Genomic DNA, 23,088 nt, shown 5'->3' with positions numbered 1-23,088 from the left:
CTCCACATCCGTCCACCCCTGTTCACACTGTTCCTGTATCCGTTTGTTTACACTGGCCACCTCTTTCTATACCAGCCAGATCTGTTTACACTGCCTGTGCTTGTCCATTCCTGCTTATGCCTGTTGTTGCTATCTGTTCATACCTATTTATACTGGCCAAACCTGTTCACACCTGCCCACACCCGTCCACACCTGTCTCGTATTACAGATATCCATGCTTTTCACCTGTGTTCACACCTGCTTGTCTTGGCTATCTGCACCTGCCCATACATACTTACGTTTCTTCTCTGTGATCTGGCCCTGGCCAGGGGGAACCTGGGTGCTCTGCGGCTGAAGGTACGCCTGACCGAGGACCGTGTCCTACCCTCCCAGTACTACCAGCCACTCAGGGAGCTTCTCTTGGAGTCTGTGCTGGGGCCAGCAGAGGTGGGTGCGTGGTGGACAATTCCACGGAGGGTGTGTAGGGATCTGGATCATGGGCTCCCCCTGCCTTGAGATCTCTAGCTGAGCTCTTCTGCTTTGGAGTCCCAGGGCCCCAGGCCACTTCTCTTGCCTCTCATCTTTGCCTAGGAGGATGCCGCTAGCCCCCTGGCTGTCCTGGAGGAGCTGACCTTGGGGGACTGCCGCCAGGAGCTTGCCACCAAGCTGGTGAAGCTCTTTCTCGGCCAGGGTCTGGCTGGACCCTTTCTGGACTACCTCACACGGCGTGAGGTGGCACGGACCAGTGAGTTTACTGTGTGACCCCCAGGTAGCACTTCCCAAGGATGGGTCTGCTGAGGGTCTCTGGGAGAGAAATTGCGGGGGGGGGGGTTGGTACTCAGGCAGAGGGCAGGCCCACTGTATCTCTGTGTGTAGGGGGCAGGGGTCCTTGTGCTGGGTACCCCTAGCCAGCTGGAAGCATGGTCTTGGGTTCTGGCCCTGGTTTTGCTGCTCATCAGCTGTGTGACCTTAGGCCGCTCACGTAACCACTCTGGGCCTTTGCACTTTGAATGGAGTTGATGTTGCAGGGCTCCTTGAAGTCTGAAGCTGGAAGAATTATGACTCCCCCACCTTGGGTGGGCAGATGAGGTGAGATGGATCCAGCACCCCAAATCTCAGCAAACACTTCCCTCTGTCCTCCCAGCCGACCCCAACACCCTCTTCCGTTCCAACTCTCTGGCATCCAAGTCAATGGAGCAGTTTATGAAGGTGAGTAGGTTGAAGGCCTGGCGGGGCCCAGCAGCAGCTTCCTCAAGGGAACTCCCCTCCCAGTGCTTCCTTGGACCCCAGAGCTTGGCTGGCCTCAGGTGGCCCTGGGTAGCCGAGCTGGGGTGCTGCTGGCTGGTGCCTGCCTCGCCCTGAGTGGCACCGCCATCCCGCCTCCCTCTGAACCTCTCCCTGCATGGTCCCCCTCCCCCCGCCCCCAGCTCATGGGCACGCCCCGGCCTGGCCCTCAGCCCCGTCCCGTGTGGTACCCTCCTTCCCCCAGCTCGTGGGCATGCCCTACCTGCATGAGCTCCTGAAGCCCGTGATTAACCGCGTCTTCGAGGAGAAGAAGTACATGGAGCTGGACCCGTGCAAGATGGACCTGGGCCGCACCAGGTGAGCAAGCCTGAGGGATGAACCTTCCACAGCCCCTTCACCTGGAGCCGTGCCAGGCTGGATCTGGGCCACTGCCACCCAACCCCTCCCTCCAGCACGGAGCCCTGCGTTGTACCTCAAAGCCTCTCCTACGAGCATCCAGCTCTTAGGCTGTGGGGTCACAGTGATTATGGGCTGGACTCTGAGACATGAGCTCCCTGTGTTCAAATCTCAGCTTTGCCATTGCTGGTGGGCAAGTTATTTCAACCCCGTGAATATCTACCTGATAGATTGTCTTGAGAATTAACTGAGTTATACACACAAAGCCCAGCATTAACTAATACTCCACAAGTAATAATTCTTTCTATTATTATTATTATTTTTTTTTCATTTTTGGCCTCCCCACAGCACATGGAGCTCCTGGGCCAGGGATCAGATCTGAGCTGCAGTCTTGACCTAAGCTAAAGCTGTGGCAATGCCAGAGCCCCAGGCCACTGCTGGGGCCAGGGAGAGAGCCTGCATCCCTGTGCTCCCAATATGCTACCAATCCCATTGAGCCACAGAGGGAGCTCCTAGTTATTTCTGTTATTGTTGTGGTGGTGGCCGAGACCCTTAGGGAAGGGCCTTGTATGGGTCTGTGAGCAGAGGTGGCATCTTGGTGACATGGGTTCAGGGAGCGGGGCAGCGACAGGAGTAGAGGGACCATTTCAAGCTTCCGTGGGTTCTTCCTTTCTTTCGAGGACTGTCCCCTCCAGCTGAGGTAGGCAAGCTTGTTCCTGCCCAGCCATCAGAGCTGGTTTCTGGGAAGTCCACTGGGGACCATGGTGGAGGCAGGAGAGGATCTTTCCTTTGCTCCAGGCCTTGCCTAGCATGTGCAGCCAACACCTTCCAACCACCAGTGTTCCAGGCAGGCATCAAGATCCTTTTTAAAAATGAGAAAACTGGAGCTCCCATCGTGGCTCAGTGGTAATGAACCCGACTATCCATAAGGATTTGGATTTGATCCCTGGCCTCATTCAGTGGGTTAAGGATGGAGCATTGCTTGGAGCTGTGGTGTAGATCACAGATGCAGCTTGGATCTGGCATTACTGTGGCTGTGGTGAAGGCCGGCAGCTGTAGCTCTGATTTGACCCCTAGCCTGGGAACTTTCATATGCTGCTGGTGCAGCCCTAAAAAGATAAAAAAACAAACAAAACAAAACGAAAAACAACGATGAAACTGAGCCCCAGAGAGGGGAGGTCACCTGCCCGAGATTGCACAGCTGGGAAGTTGCAAAGTGGGGATTTGAACCCAGGCCCTGAGCAGAAGGGCAGAGTTCATCTGTGAAACCCTAAGGGCTGGGTTTTTCCCAGCACCCCTGCCAAGTGGGTACCCACAGGGAGCAGGGGCTTCCAGGGATGTGGGCAGAGCAAGGTTGCAGGCAGGCTCTGGAATTGGTAGTCCTGAGTTCTAATCTCTGTTCTTCCACCTTTTTGCAAGGAGACCTCTCTGAGCCTCAGTTTCCTCCTCTGTTAAATGGGAACAATCAGGCTACTCAATTTAACATTGGGTTGCCATCAGGATTAAATGATTTAATGCCAGAGACAATTAGTTCAGGGTTTAGCTTGTTGGGTCCAAGGCACAGTGGGGCCATGAACCCCAGCCTGGCTTCCATAGAATTTGCAGTAATTCCTGTATGGGGACAGGAAGGAAGGGAACAGGATTATTGCAGATTGAAAAGTGCTATTCCATCATCCACTCAATGAAGCAATTGTTAAGCACCTACTATGTGCCAGCCACGGGGCTGAATGAACACTGAGTTCATAGCAGGGGACAAATAGACACAAATCCCTCTTCTAGGAGGAGACAGATAATAAGCTGAAGAAAAAGGCTTATTGTAGGCAATCAGTGGAATGGAGGGAGATAAAGTGAGGGAGGGACATGGGAAGTGCCAGGAGCAGGGGAGGGGGCTTGTAATATTCCAGAGGGTGGTTACAGGCAGGGACAGCCTCACAGGGGACATGGAAGCAAAGACTTGGAGGAGTTGAGGGAGTTGTGCACAGATCTGCTGGCAGAGTGTTCCAGGCGGTGGGGGGATGGCAAGTGCAAAGGCCCTGGGGTAGGAATGTCTGGCAGGTCCAGGCTGAAAATGCACTGAACCAGGGTCCATGATGCTGAGCAATGGGGGAGGATGGCCTCTTTAAGGGGGTGACTCCCAGCAAAGGGAACAGCAGGTACAAAAGATCCAAGATGGAAATGCTTCGAGTATTTAAGTGGCTGTGAGGGAGTGGTAGGAGGGGAGGCCAAGGAGATGGGATGGGAAGATGGGTGTTCAGTGGGGGCTGATCGGGGGTTTTGAGCAAGCAGGTGCCCAGCTCTGAGGCAGAGCCCTCTGCTTGCCCCCAGGAGAATCTCCTTCAAGGGTGCACCTTCCGAGGAGCACGTGCGGGAGGCCAGCCTGGGGCTGCTGACGGGCTACCTGGGGCCCATCGTGGATGCTATTGTGGGCTCCGTGGGGCGCTGCCCGCCCGCCATGCGCCTCGCCTTCAAGCAGCTGCACCAGCGTGTGGAGGAGCGTTTTCCCCAGGCGGAGCACGAGGTGGGCCAGGCGCTCCCATTGGGCAGATGGGGACACTGAGGTTGGGGCAGGGCAGTAGCTTGTCCAGAGTCATATGGACAGGCAGGGCGGAGGTGGGACAGAACCTGGGCTGCCCACGCTGAAGTAGTGTGTGTCTTGACAGAAGTGGGGACAGCATTCTGGCAGGAACTGGGACCCAGGGTGATAATAATAACAACAGCTTGGAGTTCCCGCTATAGCACAGTGGGTTAAGGATGCAGTTTGCTGTAGCCGTGGTGTAGGTTGCAGCCCTGGCTCAGATTCGATCCCTGGCCCTGGAACTTCCATATGCCATGGGTGTAGCCATAAAAAAAATTAGCAACTAACACTATATATAGCCCTTTCTAGGGGTCAGACCTTGTTTTACATATTTATTACCTCATCTAGTCTTCATATCCACCCTGCGAGGTGGGTGCCAGTATATTATTCCATTTTATAGAGGAGGAAACTGAGGCCCAGAAAGCTGAAGTTGCAGAGCTAGAAGTGAGTGGTGAGGGGGTAGGCACCCAACCAGGCCGACTGCTGAATATGTTCTCATAACCACCAAATAATAAGGTCTTGCACAAAGTAAGCACCTCTTAAATTCCAGCTCTTAGAGACAGAGAGGGAGAGAGAGATGCATAGCATTCAGTGGAAGACACTTAGAGTCTAAAAATTAATCTCTCATGTGCTTTTCCAACATGGATACAAAAGTTGAAAATCCAGGTGCTGTAGGGTTCAGGCAGGTGAGGTAATTGAACAAAGTGGTCAAGGTGTGGGGCAGTAGGGAGTGGTAGGGACTGTGGCCAAGTGGAGCTTCCACAGCTTGTCTTAAAAGGGCATCTCCAGACCGTCAATTATTGCCATGTAGGAATGGGAACCCAATATTGCCAGAGCTTTAGAGATTTTTGTTGTTGTTGAGCCAGCAGTCAGATTTTATGTGAGATATCTCATTTTTATTTTAATTTTAATTTTTGCTTTTTTAGGGCCGCACCCACGGCATGTGGAAGTTCCCAGGCTAGGGGGCTAATCGGAGCTACAGCTGCCGGCCTTTGCCACAGCCACAGCCATGCCAGATCTGAGCTGTGTCTGCGACCTACACCACAGCTCATGGCAACGCCGGATCCTTGATCCACTGAGTGAGGCCAGGGATCGAACCCGCAACCTCATGGTTCCTAGTCAGATTCGTTTCCACTGCTCCATGACGGGAACTCCGAGATGTCTCATTTTTAAAATTTCGATTCTGGAGCTCCCGTCATGGCTCAGCGGTAATGAACTAGACTAGTATCTATGAGCACGTGGATTCGATCCCTGGCCTCACTCACTGGGTTAAGGATCTGCATTGCTGCAAGCTGTGGTGTAGGTCGCAGATGTGACTTGGATCTGGCATTGCTGGGGCTGGGGCTGGGGCTAGGGCTGGCAGCTGCAGCTCTGATTCAACCCTTAGCCTGGGAACTTTCATATGCTGCGGGTGCAGCCCTAAAAGACCAAAAAAAAAAAAAAAAAAAAAAAAAAAAAATGGCACTAATTCACCTAACAACAACAAGGCAATACTTTGAGCCAATCATTGTCTGTTTGCAGCTGGACTGGTCCATGGGTTACCAGTTTGAGACCTCCTGGTTTAATGCTCAGCATGCCTTCTGACGTGGCTATCCTTGTCCTTGCTTACAAAGACATCACGTGAGGCTAGCTCTCATATAGTGGTGACATAATAGAAGTGCAGACTGGGGGTTCACGTTGCAGAAAGATCTATAACCTGCTGAAGGTTGGAGATGTAACGGCCCAACCCCTAGAGCTTGGGTTAGGAGGTCTTAATTATGCCCCACCTCTTCCCACTTCCTGTTGATAGACGGGGAAAGCCAAGGCCCAGAGAGGTGAGGCCCCTCGGCCAAGAGTTATGGGCTTGAGGCTAGGCCTCCCGACTCCCAGTGGCAATCTGTCTCTTCTCCCCTCACCCTTGCTGAGGAGTGAGCGCCAGGCCTCCAAACTGGGACATGGCTGACTGCCGCCCCGCTCTGCCTGGCTCTTGCCTGGGCTGTGGAAGGAGGTGCTAAGTGGGACACAGCCACGTGGCAGGGAGGAGGGGAGGGAAGAGGAGGCCAGCTCCCCAGGCAGCCTGGCTCTTGTGGGAGGAGCCAAAATCAGTGACATGCAAGTGTCCCCCGGTTCTTGGCCCCCACAGTGGGCAGAGGCCACAGGCAGGGAGAAGAGACTTCCTGGGGCCCATGAGGGTGGATGGGGTCAGGGGAGCCCAAGGGAGCCCCTTTCTCTGCCACTCTGACACCTGTTCCTCCTTCTCAAGAAAGGAGGAAGTTGGAGTTCCCGTTGTGGCTCATTGGGTTAAGAATCCATCTAGTATCCATGAGGATGTGGGTTTGATTCCTGGCCTTGCTCAGTGGATTATAGGATCCAGTGTTGCTGCAAGCCGAGGCAGAGATCACAGAGGCGGCTTGGATCCAGTGTTGCTGTGGCTGTGGTGTAGCCTGGCAGCTGCAGCTCCGATTTGACCCCTAGCTTGGGAACCTCCACATGCCGCAGGTGCGGCCCTAAAAAGACAAAAAGAAGAAGAAGAAAGAAAGGAGGAAGTTAATGAGCTGATGTCAACGGCTAAAATTACCCTGAAACTTGGCGGCCAGGGGGTGGCAATCTGGGGGGCAGTTCCAGGTTCCAGATAAGTGGAACCTCTGCCCCCACCTCTGGGCAGCTCCAGGAACCTGGGTTCCAGCAGGCTTCACTGTCAAGGCAGCAGTGCCCCAGGAAGTTGGCATGAACCCAGAGAGGGTATTGTCTTATGTGTGAATACAGCCCCTAAATAAACACTGCAGCACATCTCGGGCTAAATACAGCTGGTGAGTGTAAGGGGTAGGTGAGGAGCCATTTGGGGGGAGCCAGCACCCGAGATAGAGACACACCCTCTCCCTGAGTCCCCTCTGCTGGAGCCAGGGGGAACCAGCCTTACTTGAAGGTGGGCCAGGCCTGGGACTCCTAGGGACAGGCACCCTACTTTACAGTTTGTAGAGGGCAGAGGCTGAGGCTGGGGCCCAGCTGAACTGGGTTCATTACCGAGCCTCAGTTTCTTCATCCAGAAGATGGGGATAATCGTATATCCTCACGTTCGAGGAGTAAATGTGATAGCTGAGGCTTAGTTTCTGATATTCAGTAGCTAGTGTGGAGTGCAGGAGAGCGTGGAGAAGAGCAGAATTCAAATCCTGCCTGGGTTCAAATCCCAACTACCACTTAGAGCTGTGTGACCTTGGGCAAGTGACCTTCCCTCTCTGGGTCTCAGTTGCTTCCTCTGTAAAACAGAGATATAGCACCTCCTGGGGTGAGTATTAACTAAGCAAATGTATGGAGAAGTATTTGGCTTGTTGCTATCAATTATCCGAAATCACAGATCTGGGTTTGAATCCTGCTCCCTCTACTCCTCAGCTTTGTGACTTTGGGCAAGTCACTTGACATCTTTGAGCTTCTGCTTCCTCAACTGTAAAATGGGAATAATGATGATGCCTTCTTTATAGGGCTGTGCCCTTAGCACAGTGCTTGGCCCAAAGCAGACTCTGAGGATGTTTGGCTAGGTCTCACTGAGCAGCATGGGTGTTATTGCTCCAATTTTCAGGTGGGAAAACTGAGGCCGAGAGAGGAAGAGCCTCCTTGGCAGACCAGGTTGGCCTCCTGATCTGTCTCCCATTCTACTTCCCCTCTGCCACCAAACTAGTCCTTGCTGCCTCACTTTCCCCAGCTGGGAAGTGGATTTTGAGGACCCCTCTTACCTGCTGCTCCTCTCGGCAGGATGTGAAGTACCTGGCCATAAGTGGCTTTCTCTTCCTGCGATTCTTCGCACCTGCCATCCTCACCCCGAAGCTGTTTGACCTCCGGGACCAGCACGCAGATCCCCAGACCAGCCGCTCACTGCTGCTCCTTGCCAAGGTGCCGGCAGTGGGCCCCCATTCCTGGGTGCCCTTAGCCAGAGAGAAGCATGGGGGGAAGAGCTGGGAGGCCAGACCCATGGAAAACCCAAATGAGACCCAGAGAAATCTTTTGAAATGTCACCATTAGCTTTCCATTCTGAACGTGAAGGCATTCATTTCACTAACTTCCTCTTTGGAACAAAAACCTTCCTCTTCCAGGGAGAGGTGGAAAGCAGGCTGGTAGTCATTTATACCTTAGTATATATAAATCAGACAATCCTTTGCAAAGGGGCCATATGCTGAGATTCTAATGGGCTTGAGTATGCATGATGGGATCAAGCAGTCCTGGGTGGGATGATCTGGGTTCAGGAGAGGACAGAATAAAAGCACTGGGGGAGTTCCCTGATGGCTCGGCAGGTTGAGGACCTGGCAGTGCCACTAATGTGGCTTGGGCTGCTGCTGTGGCTTGGGTTCAGTCCCTGGCCTGGGAACTTCTGCATGCTGTGGGCGTGGCCAAAAAAAAAAAAGCACTGGGGATCTGTGCACAGAGAGGGATAGATATTGTCCAAAGCAGGTGCGGCTATGAGTTCTCGCCTTTCGTCGAGCACTGATTTTGGAGCCAGTACACCGGGGCTCTATTTGGGGTCTGCAGAGGGCCTTCCCCCCTGCAGTGACCCTGGCCCTGACATCCCCTGCTCCTTTGCTCCAGGCCGTGCAGAGCATCGGAAACCTGGGCCAGCAGCTGGGCCAGGGCAAGGAGCTCTGGATAGCCCCCCTTCATCCCTTCCTGCTGCAGAGTATTGCACGTGTGAGAGACTTCCTGGACCAGCTGGTGAACGTGGATGGGAAGGAGGGTGAGTTCCTGGGGCCCTGCCATGGCTGGCTTGTCCCTCCACTGGACCTTCAGCACCTGCCTTTCTTACCACCCCTCCCCCATCCCTTGCACTGAGACTGTTGCCCTGTAAGTCAGCTAGTCAGTCAACTAACATTTCCTGTCACATACTGTGCTGGATCCCAGAGATGAACAGACTCAGATTATTCCAGCCCATGTGGAGTTGTCAGCGGGGATTGTGAAATGGCATTCCCGCAATCGACAAAGACCTATGAAGTGCCTATTATGTAATAGATGCTAATCCAGGGGCTGGCGAAACAGGAGTGAACGAGATAGAAGAAACTCCTGCTGTCATGGAAGTTTTATTCTAGTGGAGACAACAGGCTATAAACAAGACGAATTAGCAAATCATATGGTGTGTTAGGGAGTGATACATGCTAAAGAGAAAAAATAAAGGAGGGAAGGGAACATTGGGCTGAAGGCGACAGGTCAGACTTTTAGAGAGGGTGGCCAGGAATGGCCTCCCTAGGGTGACATTAAAGACCTAAAAGGGGGCAGAGAGAAAGCCGTGAGGATCCTGGGGATGTGTTCCAGGCTAGGAACAGCATGTGCAAAGGCCCTGCAATGGAGACAAAGAGTGACAGTGAGGGGGCCACTGAGGAAGAATGAATGACAGGCAGTGAAGGAGCGGTGAGAGGGGCAGATCATGTGGGGTTGCTGGAAGGATTTTGGCTTCTACTCAGAGTGAATTGGAACCACAGGGTAATTTGGAGCAGAGGATGCGGGGGCGGGGGTGGTGGTAGGGGGAGTCTGCATCACACCGTGCGGCTCAGGTCAAGAGAGAGTTGGGTCTGAGTCACAAAGGAGCAACCTGTTGAATGTGGAGCCCTGGTTGTGGCCTAGTGGCGTCTCTGTGGTGCTGGGGGAGGGGGCTGTATCTGGACTCCCGTAAGGGTTGGAAGATCCAGGACATTCCCTGGACTGACTCCGTCAGAGGTGGCTGCCTCTGCTGGCTGCCTGCAGCTCCCTCAAGTTGGAAAGCGATCGCCAAGGCCAACTTTGGGCCCCCTACTCCCTGCCGCCCCCACCCCTCACCCCAGGCCTCAGGAATACCATTCCCTATGGAGGGAGCAAGGTCCAAAATCATTTCGTCCATCCCCTGCCTCTAGAGGAGCTGAGAACCATGCTCTACCCTGAGGCCCTTGGCAGGTTGAGCCTGGGTGGGAAGGGTTCACAGCACCCCTTCTCCATTTCCCAGAGGCTGGGGGCCCAGCCAGGGCCTTGGTCCCACCCTCAGTGACCGTTCGAGAAGGCTACCTGCTGAAGCGCAAGGACGAGCCCACCAGCCTGGCCACGCGCTTTGCCTTCAAGAAACGCTACTTCCGACTCAGCGGGGAGATGCTGTCCTACTCCAAGAGTCCTGAGTGGCAGGTGCGGCTCCCAGGGGTAACCTCCTCAAAAGAGCTGACTCTCTGTACCCAGGGGGATACTGAGGTCTGGGGGGTGGGTAAGGACTTGCCCAAGGCCTCGTGGCAGCTTAACAAGTCCCACCTCTAAGGCCGACTCTGCTCATACCTTTGGGGCAGTGTGGGCACAGGACAGGGACAGGCAAATACCTACACAGGCCATCAAATGCCCTTCAGAACGTACACCTGTGGTGGCCCAGATGTGGATGCACATAGGGCAGGGACAATGCTTAACCCCCTTAGGTGTGCCCACCTGGATCTCTGCCCATATACTGTAGAGACTCATGTAAAATTGGATCTGCTTACCCAGAGGTTCATGACTGCGAGTTCCCATTGTGGCTCAGTGGGTTAACAACCAGACATAGTGTCCATGAGGATGCGGGTTTGATCCCTGGCCTTGCTCAGTGAGTTAAGGATTTGGCGTTGACATAAGGTGCAGCGTAAGTTGCAGATGCAGCTCGGATCCTGTGTTGCTGTTGCTGTGGCTGTGACGTAGGCTGGTGGCTGTGGCTCTGATTCGACCCCTGGCCTGGGAACTTCCATATGCCACAGATGCAGCCCTAAAAAGAAAAAGAAAAAACAAACAAACGAAAAAAGAGGTACATGCCTGGCTGTATAGGTGCACATATCCAGGCAAATGTTCAGTCATTCATTCATCCATCAAGCATTTACCGCACATCTACTAGGTACCATGCAGTGTTCTGGGCACTGGAGACACAGCAGTAAACAAGACATAAAATCCCTGCTCTCTTGGGGCTGCCATTGGGGTCCAACACAAACTGAGACACACACAAGGATCTACTCATTTCTGTGTCTGCACATCCACAAATCATAATAGCTAACATTGGAGAGGGTGCCCACGCTTATTCTTTCAATTTTATCAGCAGAGTATAGATTCTAAAGTGTAGAACTCCCTGAGTTCCAATTCTGGCTCCACCAGCTAAGTGACCTTGGGAGAGTCCTTTAGCCTCTTGTGCCTCAGTTTCCTCATCTGTAAATTGGGAGGAATAATAGACCCAGCCTCAGAAACTTGTTGTAATGATGAAATAAACTGATAACTGTATAGTGCTTAGAATCACATTCCAAATACCCTATGAGGGGTTGCTATGATGAGGATGAGGATAATGATGATGATGATGGAAACTGATGCTCAGAGAAGTTGTCACTTAGTGATGGGGCAGGAGCCTAAGTGGACACGTGCATAGCACAGATGCACAGCGTTGACCATCCCCACGCGGGTGGGCAGGGGTCGGGGTGGGGGAGGACACTCCCACAGGAAAGCTGTCCCCGGCTCCAGCCTCCAGCCGCCCTGCATCGAGGGTCCTCTCTCACAGATGTGCTCCTCTATCCCTGTGTCGCACATCCGCGCGGTGGAGCGCGTGGACGAGGGCGCCTTCCAGTTGCCGCACGTGATGCAGGTGGTGACGCAGGACGGCGCGGGGGCGCTGCACACCACCTACCTCCAGTGCAAGGTGAGGCCCCGCGAGAATAGGGGAGGAGCAGAGGGATCCCTTAGGTCCTATCCCACCTCTGACCGCCCTCCTCAACTCCCTCCAGAATGTGAACGACCTCAACCAATGGCTGTCGGCCCTGCGCAAGGCCAGCGCCCCCAACCCAGACAAGCTGGCCGCTTGCCACCCCGGTGCCTTCCGCAGCGCGCACTGGACCTGCTGCCTCCAGGCAGAGCGCTCAGGTGAGGGGGTAGGGCAGACTGAGGCTCCACCCTCTACACCTGTCAATCAGAGGGTTCCCACCCCCGCCAGGGCTGGCTCGGCAACCTCTCCCAAGTTACTCCTCTTCGCCTCAGTCTCTTAGAGTGCGAAATGGTGTTGATAATAGTGTCTGCCTTGCTGTGAGGTTTAAATGAGTTGATATATGCAAAGCAATTAGAACATTACTTGGCACGCAGATATCTTTCAAGCACCCACCAAATGCCAGGTGTCTAGTGGGACACACATCAGGCTTGCTCTCAAGGAAGACAAGCCCATAAGCAGACAAGTGTAATACAGTGTTACAGGTGCCAAGATGAGGTTTTTGAGTCTCCAGAGAAGGCCTCTGACCCAGCCCCAGGGTAGGAGAGCAAGGGGGGTTTCCTGGACGAGGTGCTGCTTACGTGTGACCTGAGAAGACTAAGAGTTAAGTAGTCAGGTTGGAGAAAGGGATGGAGGAAGGAAGAGTGTTTCAGACAGAACACACGTGCTGAAGGGTGGAAAAAGCCCTGTGCGGTTGGAGCCCAGAATGCGGGAAGGGTATGGGGAAGTGATGCTGCTGCTCTGTTGGACGCAGGTGGAGGCAGCGGGGCTTGAAGGAAGTACCAGGTTTGAAGAGTGATTTCAGAGGCAGGAGGGGCGGGGCTTGGCCACTGCCTGGTAATGGGGCTTCTGGACGGGGAATGGGAAGTTACTGATGATGCCATGTCCCCTCAGCTGCTGGCTGCAGTCGCACACACTCAGCGGTCACCCTGGGGGACTGGAGTGACCCCCTAGATCCCGATGCTGAAACCCAGATGGTATATCGGCAGCTGCTCCTAGGGCGGGACCGGCTCAGGTGGGTCCCTGCCCCCAGCCCACTTCACTGTGACAGCTGGGGCAGCCTCCCCCTGTGCCCTCCCCACGCTCATGTGTTCTTTCTGTGGCGTCTGATGAGCTTCCTGGGGGCCCAGGCTCCAGGGGAAGACTGGGAAGCATCCTCGGGTGGATGTTAATGAAGAACTGGATCTTGGGATCTTTTGATACCCAGGACTCCAGGGACACAGGCACAGACCTTGGATGTGTCCTTCCCCCTTCCTGGCTGGCCCCAGGATCACTGGAACTAAGTGATGGAGATTTGTTCCAGTTCATAATGTGGGTTCTGAAGCTGGCCTCCCTAGCTTCAAATCCTGGATTGGCTGCTCACTGGCTGTGTGATCATGGGCGAGTTGCTTACCTTCTTTGTACCTCAGTTTCCTCATCTGGGGAATAAGGTTAACAATAGTATCTACCTCATGGGGTTGTCCTGAGGACCAAATGAACTATTACAGATAAAGAACTTTGTAGGTGCCTGGCCCCATAGTTAGCTCTCAGTAAAGGGTAACAGTTATTGTTATGCTGTGTAACCTTAGGCAAGTTACTTTACCTCTCTGTGTCTCAGTGATCGCGTGTATAATGGAATCAACAGTAAGTACCACCTAAGTGTTTTGTGCTAATTAAATGTGTTCATATACGTAAAGGGCTTAGAATAGCATCTGCCTCTGTAAGTGTTTGCTGTGATGATGATAATAGTAGTGATTTAGTGGAAACCTGTAATGTCTCCTGCAACCAGCAGATTCTCTGGGTTAGAGAGCAACATTGGCACTCAGGGTACAGTCTGGGTTTTTCCCTCTTAACTTCCAGGATGACATTCCTGGAGGATTCCAACGTGGATCCAGCTCCAGAGGCAGACACAGAGAAAGGCTCCTGCAGTGCCATGGAAGGTAGGGGATAAGGAGGTCCCTTTTCTTTGCCCTCTCTGATACCTCACACACCTGGCCAAGAACCCCATCCCCATCCCCCCCCCCCCACTCTCCTGTTTCCAGTCCACCAGCAGGCCAGAGGGTTGTGTGTGTGGCTCTGGTACATTTTAGGATTCTTAGGGCACCAGGCATATCTGGAGCCTGAGAAAACCATAGGATCCGAATTACAGCAGCCTGCCCTGGCCTGGCTGAGCCCCCTGGTAGTCCCCTTTTCTTTCTCCCAGGGGCCTGTCCCGATGCCCCAGCTCAGCAGAGAGAGGCAGCTGCCCGCCTGCTGAAGGTGCTTGCAGACCTGGATCAAGCCCACGAGGAATTCCAGCAGCAGGAGCAGGGGAAGGTGGCCCCAGGCTCCTTCAGGCCCTGAGGAGGTGCCAGAGCCAGCCTGGAAGGAGGAGGAAGGAGCCAGTGTCCTCATGGTTGTCCTGTACCTCATTGATGCTGTGGCTTGCAGTCTCCTGGAGATATCTTAGTCTTATGTGTCCTAAGCCCAGACCCCAGGGTATGGAAGCCCTTTGGCAGGGGACCAGCCTTGCACTGAATGAATCTCACCCTCTGGGTTGAGGCAAATTGGAGTGGATGGAATGAGGAACCTGACTCACTTGGCTCAGCCTGAGGTCTCTGCTTCGCCGGACTGGCTTCTATCCACACCAATAAGGCCATCCTGGCCCTGCACTGCTGGATACAGCTGTACCTGAATTCCTCACATCCATGTGGTCTTGTTGCCCCCTGACAGGCACTAAAGGTGCTCGGCCCTTCCTGTTTTCATGTCTGCCAATCCCTGTAAACTCACTGATCCTCCTGAACCCTGTCCTTGGCCGAGTCCTAACCACAAGCTTCCAGAATCAGGTGCCTCAGGAATAACTGAAGCTGAGAGCCTGATGTACCTGACTTAGACCCTTGGAGCCTGGAGACCTTGGGCCAGCCTCTTTCCCTCTCTTTGAGCCTCAGTTTACCCTGTATAAAATGAAGAGGGAGTGAGTATAAATGTGTGGTTTTCAAAGTGGGTTCCATGGAGATAGTTCGGGAGCCAGGGAAGGGTTTCTCAGACTGTGGTCTAAGCCCACCCACAGGTTGTCTGCTAAAAATTCAGATTCCTGGGACCCATCCAGATCTCCTGAATCAGAATCTGAGGCAGTGTGGGGGCAGGAATTGAGGTTTTAAACAAGTTCCACAGATGATGTGAATGTACGTGAGATTTGAGGATCATGGGGCTGGCTGATTTTACATATTAGGGTTTGAGGTGATATTTTGTTGCAGAGTGAATCACAGAAGGTAATTTGTTTGGGAACACCCAACTGGCAGATTGGAAGGGGCTCCAAAGACTCATTTCCGCTTTTGTGTGACGAAGGTGTAGGACAGAAATGTAAGCCTGAGCAGAGAGGTGACATGGACCAGGGAAGATGCAGTGCAATCCTAGGATGGCCAGTAGGGGTCGCCTGGAGCCCCAGCATCCACCCATCCACCCCACCCAGCATCCTGGGATGTTGTAGAGGCTGATTGGAGATTGGCGGCAGGTTCTGTAATATGTCTCTGTCTCTTCCCAGACTGAACACGGCCCTCCTCCCTGAGGGCAGAGGCTGGGGCTCTGATGTTCCGATGGGCCGATCACAGTGTCTTCTAGCTCCTCCGTGTTTTCCTGGAGGCTCTCAGCTCCCGGCTCGAGTTCCTCAATCCTACTTATTTGTACCAGGGAGCAGCTGTGTACATTGCCTGTGCCTGCACTTGAGAATAGAAGTTTCACCTCTGCCCTCTTGGGGACTAGGACTGGAAGGGTCTGCCTCTGCCACCATCACCTCTGCCTGCCCTAGGTCTTGAGAAATATGGGGATCCTCCATCTCCAGCTGCCCTAGGCTGACAGGGGCAGTGGTCCTGGGTCATCATTTTGTTGTAAGCTCCCCTATGGGATGGATGGAAAGTCCCCAGAAACAGAGCCACCCACACCCCTTCTTAACAGGAAAAGACCCAGCTGAGGAGGAGAAAGACCATTTATTTCTCCACCTACAATGGGACTGGTAGATTTTCAAAAGAGCAATCACTGGCGTCCCTTTAAATCTTGGCTGACTTCCACCATGGCAGCCAATCAACAGAGGCGGAGCTGGTGAGTTGCCTGGGCAACAGGCCCCTGGTTGGCCAAGACTGTCAGCTACCCCACTGCCCACTCCCAAGGAAAGGGAAATGGACTCTTTCTTGTCTGGTCTGCTCTTTAAACCTGCTGGCCTAAGCTAGGCCTCCTCATCTCGCTCCTGAAGCCAGAAGCTCCAGCCTTTGGATCTTGACATTGGGAACAATTTGGTGGAGAGGATAGGGTGGGGAGGAAAGGAAAACAATGCCTTTATCAGGGACAGACATAAGGACCAGGATAGGAGGGGACAAGAAGGAGGTGAAGGTCCCAGAAGGATGAAGAGACACAAGCACAAAGGAAGATTCTCCTAGTCTGTCTCCCTGGCCCGCCCCTTTGCAGAACCTGTGAATAATCTGGGGGCTTCCATTCCATGGGCCCACGGTTGCCCATCAATGGGTGGCAGAGATGGGGGGGAGGCTGAGCTTCCCCATTGCCCCCTTTTATCCCCAGAGCCCCACAAGCCCCCAAGTGCTTGACCTGAGTCCTCCTGCTTGCAGACAAGCCTGTACAGATGCGATAGCCACATATAGGAATCCACGTGGAGTATCGCTGGGGGCTCTCTGTCTCTTCTCCCCCAGTCTGGGGGGTAAGTAGAGGCACGTGGGTGTGCGTGCATGTGTTCAACAGGACATGTGTGTTTGTGTGAGGGGGTGGGGCTCTGTCTTTTTGGTAGGGAGGTTGCTGTGTTTTCCGGTACACCCTTGCGACCCTCTCAGGGAGCTACAGGTCGAAGCCGGCTGGCCTACCATCCTCCCATCATCCCAGCTGCAACCAGCCAAATCCCCAGAACACTTCTGGCTCCCCCTGCAGGCCACTCCCCAGCCCTGATCCTAGGCCGCCAGGACACACCTGGCAGAGGGAGGCATGTGCCGGACCAGGGGCAAAGCAGGAGGGAAGGTGGGCAGCCTAGGGCCTCAGGCCTTGGCTACAGCCTCGGACACACCCTGGGCTGTGAGCTCCGCCAGCACATTGTCTAAGTAGCTAGCGTCCGGGTAGCCATGGCCCGTCAGGTTGGATCCAAACTCTGTCTTGTGGTGGATCTCGTTCCATACCACGGTGTCCGACTCGCCTGTGGTGTTGGACGTGCCGATGGTGAAGATGAGTCTCCGCTCCCAGGCGGTGATGAGCAGCCTCAGCACCTGGAAGGTGGGGTATGGAGGGGCCGGGGCCGGCAAGGGTCACTCACAGGCAGCCCCGCCCACGACTGGAGTCCCTCCAGCCCAGCCTCCCTCTCTCCCTGAGCACACAGTGGTCCTCCCACCTCCACCCGCCCCCCCACAGCATTCCCTGTGGCTGCCAGGCTTGGCCAGTTCCTTCCCTAGACTGACTCCCACTCTGAGCTCCCCCAGTAAAAGCACTTTCCATGTTATCAGTCTGTATTTTTGGGATGAAGGGGCTCAGCTGTGTTTGGTTTGGACCTCATGACTTTTTTTTTTTTTTTTTCTGTCTTTTTAGGGCCGCACCCGCTGCATATGGAAGTTCCCAGGCTAGGGATCTAATTGGAGCTACAGTCGCCAGGCTTACACCATAGCAACGCAGGATCCAAGCCGCGTCTGTGACCTACACCACTGCTCACAGCAACGTTGGATCCTTAACCCACTGAGCGAGGCCAGGGATTGAACCCGAAACCTCATGGTTCCTAGTCGGATTCGTTTCCGCTAAGCCACGACGGGAACTCTCTCATGATGTATTAAATAGCCACTTTGTTTGGCAATATCCAAAAACCTGGCTATTTCACACGAAAATCAGAATTTCCGGCTTCTCTTGAAAAACAAAAAGTAAAAGCAGACAATCTCTAGTGTGGTGGTGAAGAGCCTAGACTGCTTGGGTTCAAATCCAGGCTCTACCATTTACTACCTGTGTGACTTTGGGCAAGTTACTTGCCCTCTCTGAGGCTTCATTTCTTTTTCTCTGAAATGGGGTCAAGACCTTGACCTCAGCAGACTGGTAAATGAGATGAGGTGTGTGAGGTGACTGGCAAGGCTAGGCACACACACACACTGGTGGTTAGGGTCAAATGCTGGTCCGGGGACTGGGGAGAATGGGAACTACAGGCACAGCTGATGGTGGTGAGGCCCCCGCCTGTACCCACCTTCCGGCCCTTCTCGTTGTTGGGCAGATAGCAGTGGCGCGGGAAGCCTCTTGCCGTGAACTTCTTGCCTGGGTTGGGGTGCTCAGGGCCCTGTGGGGAGAGTCAGCAGAGGCTTGAACCACAGACAGTGGCGGGGGCCCCTGGAGGGTTCAGAGGAGTTGGAGTCAGGGGGCTGCAGGCTCACCTGGATGCCTGTGGGGATGTCGTAGACGATGCGGATGGTCTGGGTGTCAGCAAAGCCGGGCAGCGAGTGAGGGATGAGGTGAAACTCCATCTTCCCAGGCGGCTGAGTGCCTGTCTTCTCCCCGTAGATGGCCTTGCAGGTGGGGCACTGCAGGCTGCCATCCTGAGGTGGGGGAGGGTGGCCGTGAGGTCCTCTTATGTTCTGACCTCACCTGGCCCTCCTGCTTACTCCCCACCCACTGCCCCACCTGGCCCACCTTGTTGCCATTGGAATACATGGCCACGAGGCACAGCAGGTGGTACATGTGGCCACAGCGACCCAGGCGGCCAACGAGCTCAGGTCGCACACCCTTGTGCCGAAGCACGCCCTCGTAGCCGGAGGCCGTGACCAGCCGCTCCATGCAGATGGTGCAGTCCTAAGGGAGAGGGCATGGAGCAGAGACTGAGGGCAGGACACCCCGGGGCCAGACCCACAATCCCTCAAGGGCAGTGGACTACCCCCTCTCTGTCAGCTGTCTATCAAAAGGAGCAGACACTCTTAGGTACTGAATTCAGATATGCGACCCAGGAAGAGAAGGTGCCTCACAGTCCCCTCCAGAGGGATTAAAGGCTTACCTGTTGAAAGCAAAACTTAAACATATTTGGTGAAAAGTATGGGTAAAAACAAGACGCCAAGGAGTTCCCGTTGTGATTCAGCACATTAAGAGCCCGACTAGTATCCATGAGGATGTGGCTTCAATCCCTGGCCTCACTCAGTGGGTTGGGGATCTGGGCTTGCCATGAGCTGTGGTGTAGGTCACAGACACAGCTTGGATCCCATGTTGCTGTGGCTGTGCTGTAGGCCAGCAACTGTTGCTCTGATTCGGTCCTTAGCTTGGGAACTTCCATATGCCCCAGGTGTGGCCCTAAAAGGAAAAAAAAAAAAAAAAAAAAGCCAAAACTGTTGATCATCAAAAGGTTGATACATGTGATTGTTAAAAGCATTTCTGTTTATCAAAAGACGCTGTAAAGAAATCGAAAAGGCAAGCCCACAAACTGGGAGAAGAAACTGTTAACGCACAGAAGGATGAGGAATTCCTGTCCCAGGATAGGAGGTGAGGCTGCCTGCCCTCTGCTCAAGTACCTCCCCTTGGGGCTCACCTCATCAGGTGGGTTCTTCACCTTCTGCATGTACCTTCGAACCACATCCTCAGGGTTCTTACCTGCAAGGACAGAGTGGGGGCAGGCTTGAAGGTACCCAGAGTCTAGCCCTGAGGGTCAGGGCCAGGACAGGGTCAGGGGTCAGAGGGGTGAAGGGTGGGGGCAGCAGCTGTAAGGGCTGGCAGGAGTCACATGTCAAAGGTTGCTTGAGGTTTGATGTAATCGGAGTTTGTGGCGGATGGGGTCACAAGTCCTGAGATCATATTGGAGCTGAGTAGCCTGAGGGTTCGCAGTCAGGGGTTTAGTAGGGTTAAGTTCAGGGGTCTGGTCAGGGTGGAGGGCAGAAGACGTACTCTTTTTGAGGTGCTTCTTCTTGGTCTTGCGGCACACCCCGGGCACGCCTGGCACAGGCTTAACGTCGCTCTTGCTCACGGGCGGCGGGTGCAGGATGGGCTTGGGGGCCCGTGTCAGGCAGACTGGCAGCCCGGCCGCGCAGAGCAGGATCCCGGTCATCCCTGGGGTCGCGGAGGCGGGGGACAGTTAGGGGGTGGGGTACTAATTCCAGCCTCACCTATTCTGCTCTCTTGTCATTGCGTGGACTTATGGGGTCTCTTTGCAGACTCCGTGCACCTAGTGTGCCCAGGAATCCTTAGACGGGTGGGTAGGGTGCCCTACAGGCCCCACATATTCAGCCCCACCAAAGGCTGAAGTCAAGTGGAGTGCTTTCCGTGGGCCGCGCCCACCGCAGTGTTATGGCCCAATGGTAGGAGGCATGTCCTCTGGGCCACGCCTACCAGTGTCGTTAGGGCGGAGTCAAGGGGCGGACAGGTGGGACTGCCACCTGTGAGCCCGCCACCTGTGGGCCCCGCCCCTTTTCATGCCCTGGACTGGACCTCACCTGCCAGGGCCGGGTGGACTGGCCCCGTGCCATTCAAGTTCTTCACCGGAAGCGCGGGGACCCTGAGGGGAGAAGAGAAGAGGCTGCAGAGCTCCCAAACCAGATCAGGGGATCTTAGTTTACTTTCTGGCTCTGACTCGTAGACATACTCTTAGCCCTTTGAGCCTGTCCCAGTTATCTAAAACGAGCACCAGGGAACTCCATTCCTGCTCTGATATCCTTCTAGTACGAGATGGGGTGTGACCAGGACCTCTGCCCCGGTGATAATGGAATGAACCCCTAGACAGTACTTTCCCTCCCCAACTCCACAGCCAGCCTCCTCCCAGGTGAGTGCACTTGGCTTCCAATTGCTCCTTTTGATTGGCTACTGTGCCTAAAAACCCAACCATGCCTGATTTAGCCATTCTTGCTTCTCTCAAAGTTTGTTATATGAAGCACTGATCCCCATAAAAGGTTCTGGGAAAGAAGGATTTTAGGATCAGCTAGGAAACACTTAACTGTCTCCCACTTGGAAGTTCACAACACACATAGGCATATCAAAGGTTCTGATAAGTCCTACATAAGGAAATAGGTTTGCGATGGTAAATCCAAATTTTCCAAAGACATTTGATGATGAACATTTTCTGCCTTTGGAATGTTTACTGATATCAGTTCCTGTGACTAAAGTATTGTCCCCTCTTCAAATCAAAAGGCCCTAGGAAAATGTAGCCTGCTTCCCCTCTATGCCCTTCCCTCCAAAGAGGCCTGGCTTTTGGAATCATCCAGAGTTGCTTTCATATTTCAACCACTAAACAGCAGTGTGACACCTGGTACTTCATTGCATCTCTCATAACCCTGTTTCCCTGTCAATAAAATGGGGATAATCTGGCACCTTCCTTATGTTTGCTGTGAAGAGTTAATGAAATTCTACATGTCAAGGGCAGAGCACAATACCTGGTACCCAATAAAGACTCCAGTACCTTTAACCATCATCACCACTTTAAGCATCATTACCATCACTCTATAATCCTGGCTAATTTCACCTCTCTCGCACCTCAGCCCACTAAGTCACGGGGAGAGGAAACCACGTAGTGAGAAGAAGCTTGGAAGAGTCACTTAATCTCTGTGATCCTCAGTTTCCTTATTGTAAAATGGGAGTGATAATAATACCTCACCTATAAGGTTGGCGGGAGGAATGAAGGAAGCCTGCTGTGATCTGTACAGTGTGCCCACCTGAATCTTCAGGACTTTGGGGCTTAGTTTTGTGGGTGAACTGGTGTCTTGCAGTTGATGAGCATGGTACCCCAGAAGAGAAGGCATGTCATGAAAGCCAGGGGGCTGCCTGAGGGGCCTGGGGATGTGCCAGGAGGAGGTGCAGGAAGGGATGAGGGCGGTGGCAGCTGGTCACCTGCCCCGACTGGCACACTCGGCACCAGGGAGCTGGCTGGAAAGCATCTTGAAGCAAATGGTACACTTGGCAGGCTTGCATCCTGCTGCAGTGGGTCCAGACACACACACACACACCCCTGGGGAACACAGGCTATACATACATGCACATGTATACTTGGGAAACACACAATGACACAAATACACATATATACACGTACATGGAGAATGCTGCACAAACAGGGCCACACCCCTGAAAACATGCCCCCCCACGTACACACACAGACATACACACTCCAGGGAACACATGACAGATACACACACTTACAGGCACACACACACAATCCAGGAAGCCCCCTCCCCATACACAGATACAGACCCAAACACACATACACTTGGGGAATGTGCCACATGCACACAAACACACACACACATCAGGGAATACACATGTATACAAAGATACAAACACACCTCAGTGAACACACCCCACAAACACACACAGGTTCGGACAGATCCACGCACCTCTGTGTGGAGAACACCACACAGACATGTGCACGCACACTCCAGGGAACATGGCACACACAGATACCCACGTGCCCACACTGCGAGGACACTCACGTGGACAGGAGAAACCCCTCCTGCAGATCGGTACCCCTCCCCCCACAGCCGCCCCTCTCCCCAGTTCTAGGTCTTCACCAGCACCCAGCAGTCTGCAGCCTGCAAAGGGACCCTCCACCTGCACGTGGAAACATAGACACACTGTGACCCACACTCCCCCACAATGACATGTAGACACTTGGCTGGAGACTTGCTCTGCACAGAGTCACATGCATGATAACACATACACATGCATGGCACACAGCCCTCTACCCTGGGCTGCCCAGCACCGCAGGCTTACACCAGGTCAGCCGGAGCCCTCCTCCCAGACCCCTTGAGGGGGTGGGAGCGTCTGGAGCAGACATTGGGGTCACCAAAGTGTTCAGAGTCACTGAACACGGCACCTGAGGAGACGCAGCGCAGGGCAGGTACCATGGGGCCCCCAGGATCTGGGCAGCTGAGGTGGGGGAGAGGGGGCCGTGCCTCAGTTTTCCCATCTGCAATGGGGCTGGAGTTTTGTGAAGGTTCAATGGGTTTGGGTTAAAACATGTGGAGCTCGCGTGTTTGGTGTATCATTTGGCACAGGGGTGAGAGTGGAGGTGTCCTGATTTTCTCCTTCTCGTGGCTTGCCGGGACCCAAGGGGTGGGGGCTGAGTATCCATCTGCCCCTTCTTGGGGTCTGTCATAATCCTCCAGGACCTTGCTGGGGGGTAGCACCCTTCCAATCTCATCCCTCCCCATCCTCTTATAGGAAAGCATGGAGGCACCTCCAGCTTCTTTTCCTGCCCTGTCCTTTGAAACACTTCTAGTGTAGACACACTGTTTAAGGTCCTCCTCATACCCAGGTCTCCCCCATCCAC

The 23,088-nt window shown here is 53.9% G+C and overlaps 2 protein-coding genes across 8 annotated transcripts in view; one reads left to right on the top strand and one right to left on the bottom strand.

Moving 5' to 3' along the window:
- Positions 1-17,322, top strand: part of RASAL1 (RAS protein activator like 1) — a 35,095-nt gene extending 17,773 nt beyond the window's left edge. For 3 of the 7 annotated variants that reach the window (XM_084995501.1, XM_084995503.1, XM_021072391.2), the window contains 13 exons: positions 309-426; positions 571-724; positions 1,124-1,188; positions 1,469-1,581; positions 3,946-4,138; positions 7,925-8,062; positions 8,753-8,897; positions 10,134-10,306; positions 11,676-11,813; positions 11,899-12,034; positions 12,768-12,888; positions 13,713-13,792; positions 14,056-14,816. In XM_084995501.1, coding sequence (XP_084851627.1) covers positions 309-426; positions 571-724; positions 1,124-1,188; positions 1,469-1,581; positions 3,946-4,138; positions 7,925-8,062; positions 8,753-8,897; positions 10,134-10,306; positions 11,676-11,813; positions 11,899-12,034; positions 12,768-12,888; positions 13,713-13,792; positions 14,056-14,195 — 1,714 coding nt within the window. In that variant the 3' untranslated portion in view covers positions 14,196-14,816. Of the gene's footprint in view, positions 1-308; positions 427-570; positions 725-1,123; positions 1,189-1,468; positions 1,582-3,945; positions 4,139-7,924; positions 8,063-8,752; positions 8,898-10,133; positions 10,307-11,675; positions 11,814-11,898; positions 12,035-12,767; positions 12,889-13,712; positions 13,793-14,055 lie in introns of all 7 variants that reach the window. The other 4 variants (XR_014826911.1, XR_014826909.1, XM_084995502.1 and 1 more) reach the window with 3 other exon arrangements.
- DTX1 (deltex E3 ubiquitin ligase 1) overlaps positions 12,228-23,088 on the bottom strand; it is a 43,757-nt gene continuing 32,896 nt past the window's right edge. The window contains exons 4-10 of the mRNA XM_021072393.2: positions 20,267-20,328; positions 19,722-19,883; positions 19,369-19,430; positions 18,486-18,644; positions 18,230-18,391; positions 18,046-18,135; positions 12,228-17,092 (exon numbers count right to left, since the gene is read on the bottom strand). Of these exons, the coding sequence (XP_020928052.2) occupies positions 16,868-17,092; positions 18,046-18,135; positions 18,230-18,391; positions 18,486-18,644; positions 19,369-19,430; positions 19,722-19,883; positions 20,267-20,328 (922 nt within the window). The 3' untranslated portion in view covers positions 12,228-16,867. The remainder of the gene's footprint in view (positions 17,093-18,045; positions 18,136-18,229; positions 18,392-18,485; positions 18,645-19,368; positions 19,431-19,721; positions 19,884-20,266; positions 20,329-23,088) is intronic.

The sequence above is a fragment of the Sus scrofa genome, chromosome 14 (genome assembly GCF_054392235.1).
Source record: "Sus scrofa isolate SSC_HxYL_T2T_F1_AM1 chromosome 14, Sscrofa_HxYL_maternal_Yorkshire_Landrace_v2.0, whole genome shotgun sequence".
Classification (NCBI taxonomy): Eukaryota; Metazoa; Chordata; class Mammalia; order Artiodactyla; family Suidae; genus Sus; species Sus scrofa.
The sequence above is the reverse complement of the archived record's forward strand: the minus strand, read 5'-3'. Positions and strand labels throughout refer to the sequence as shown.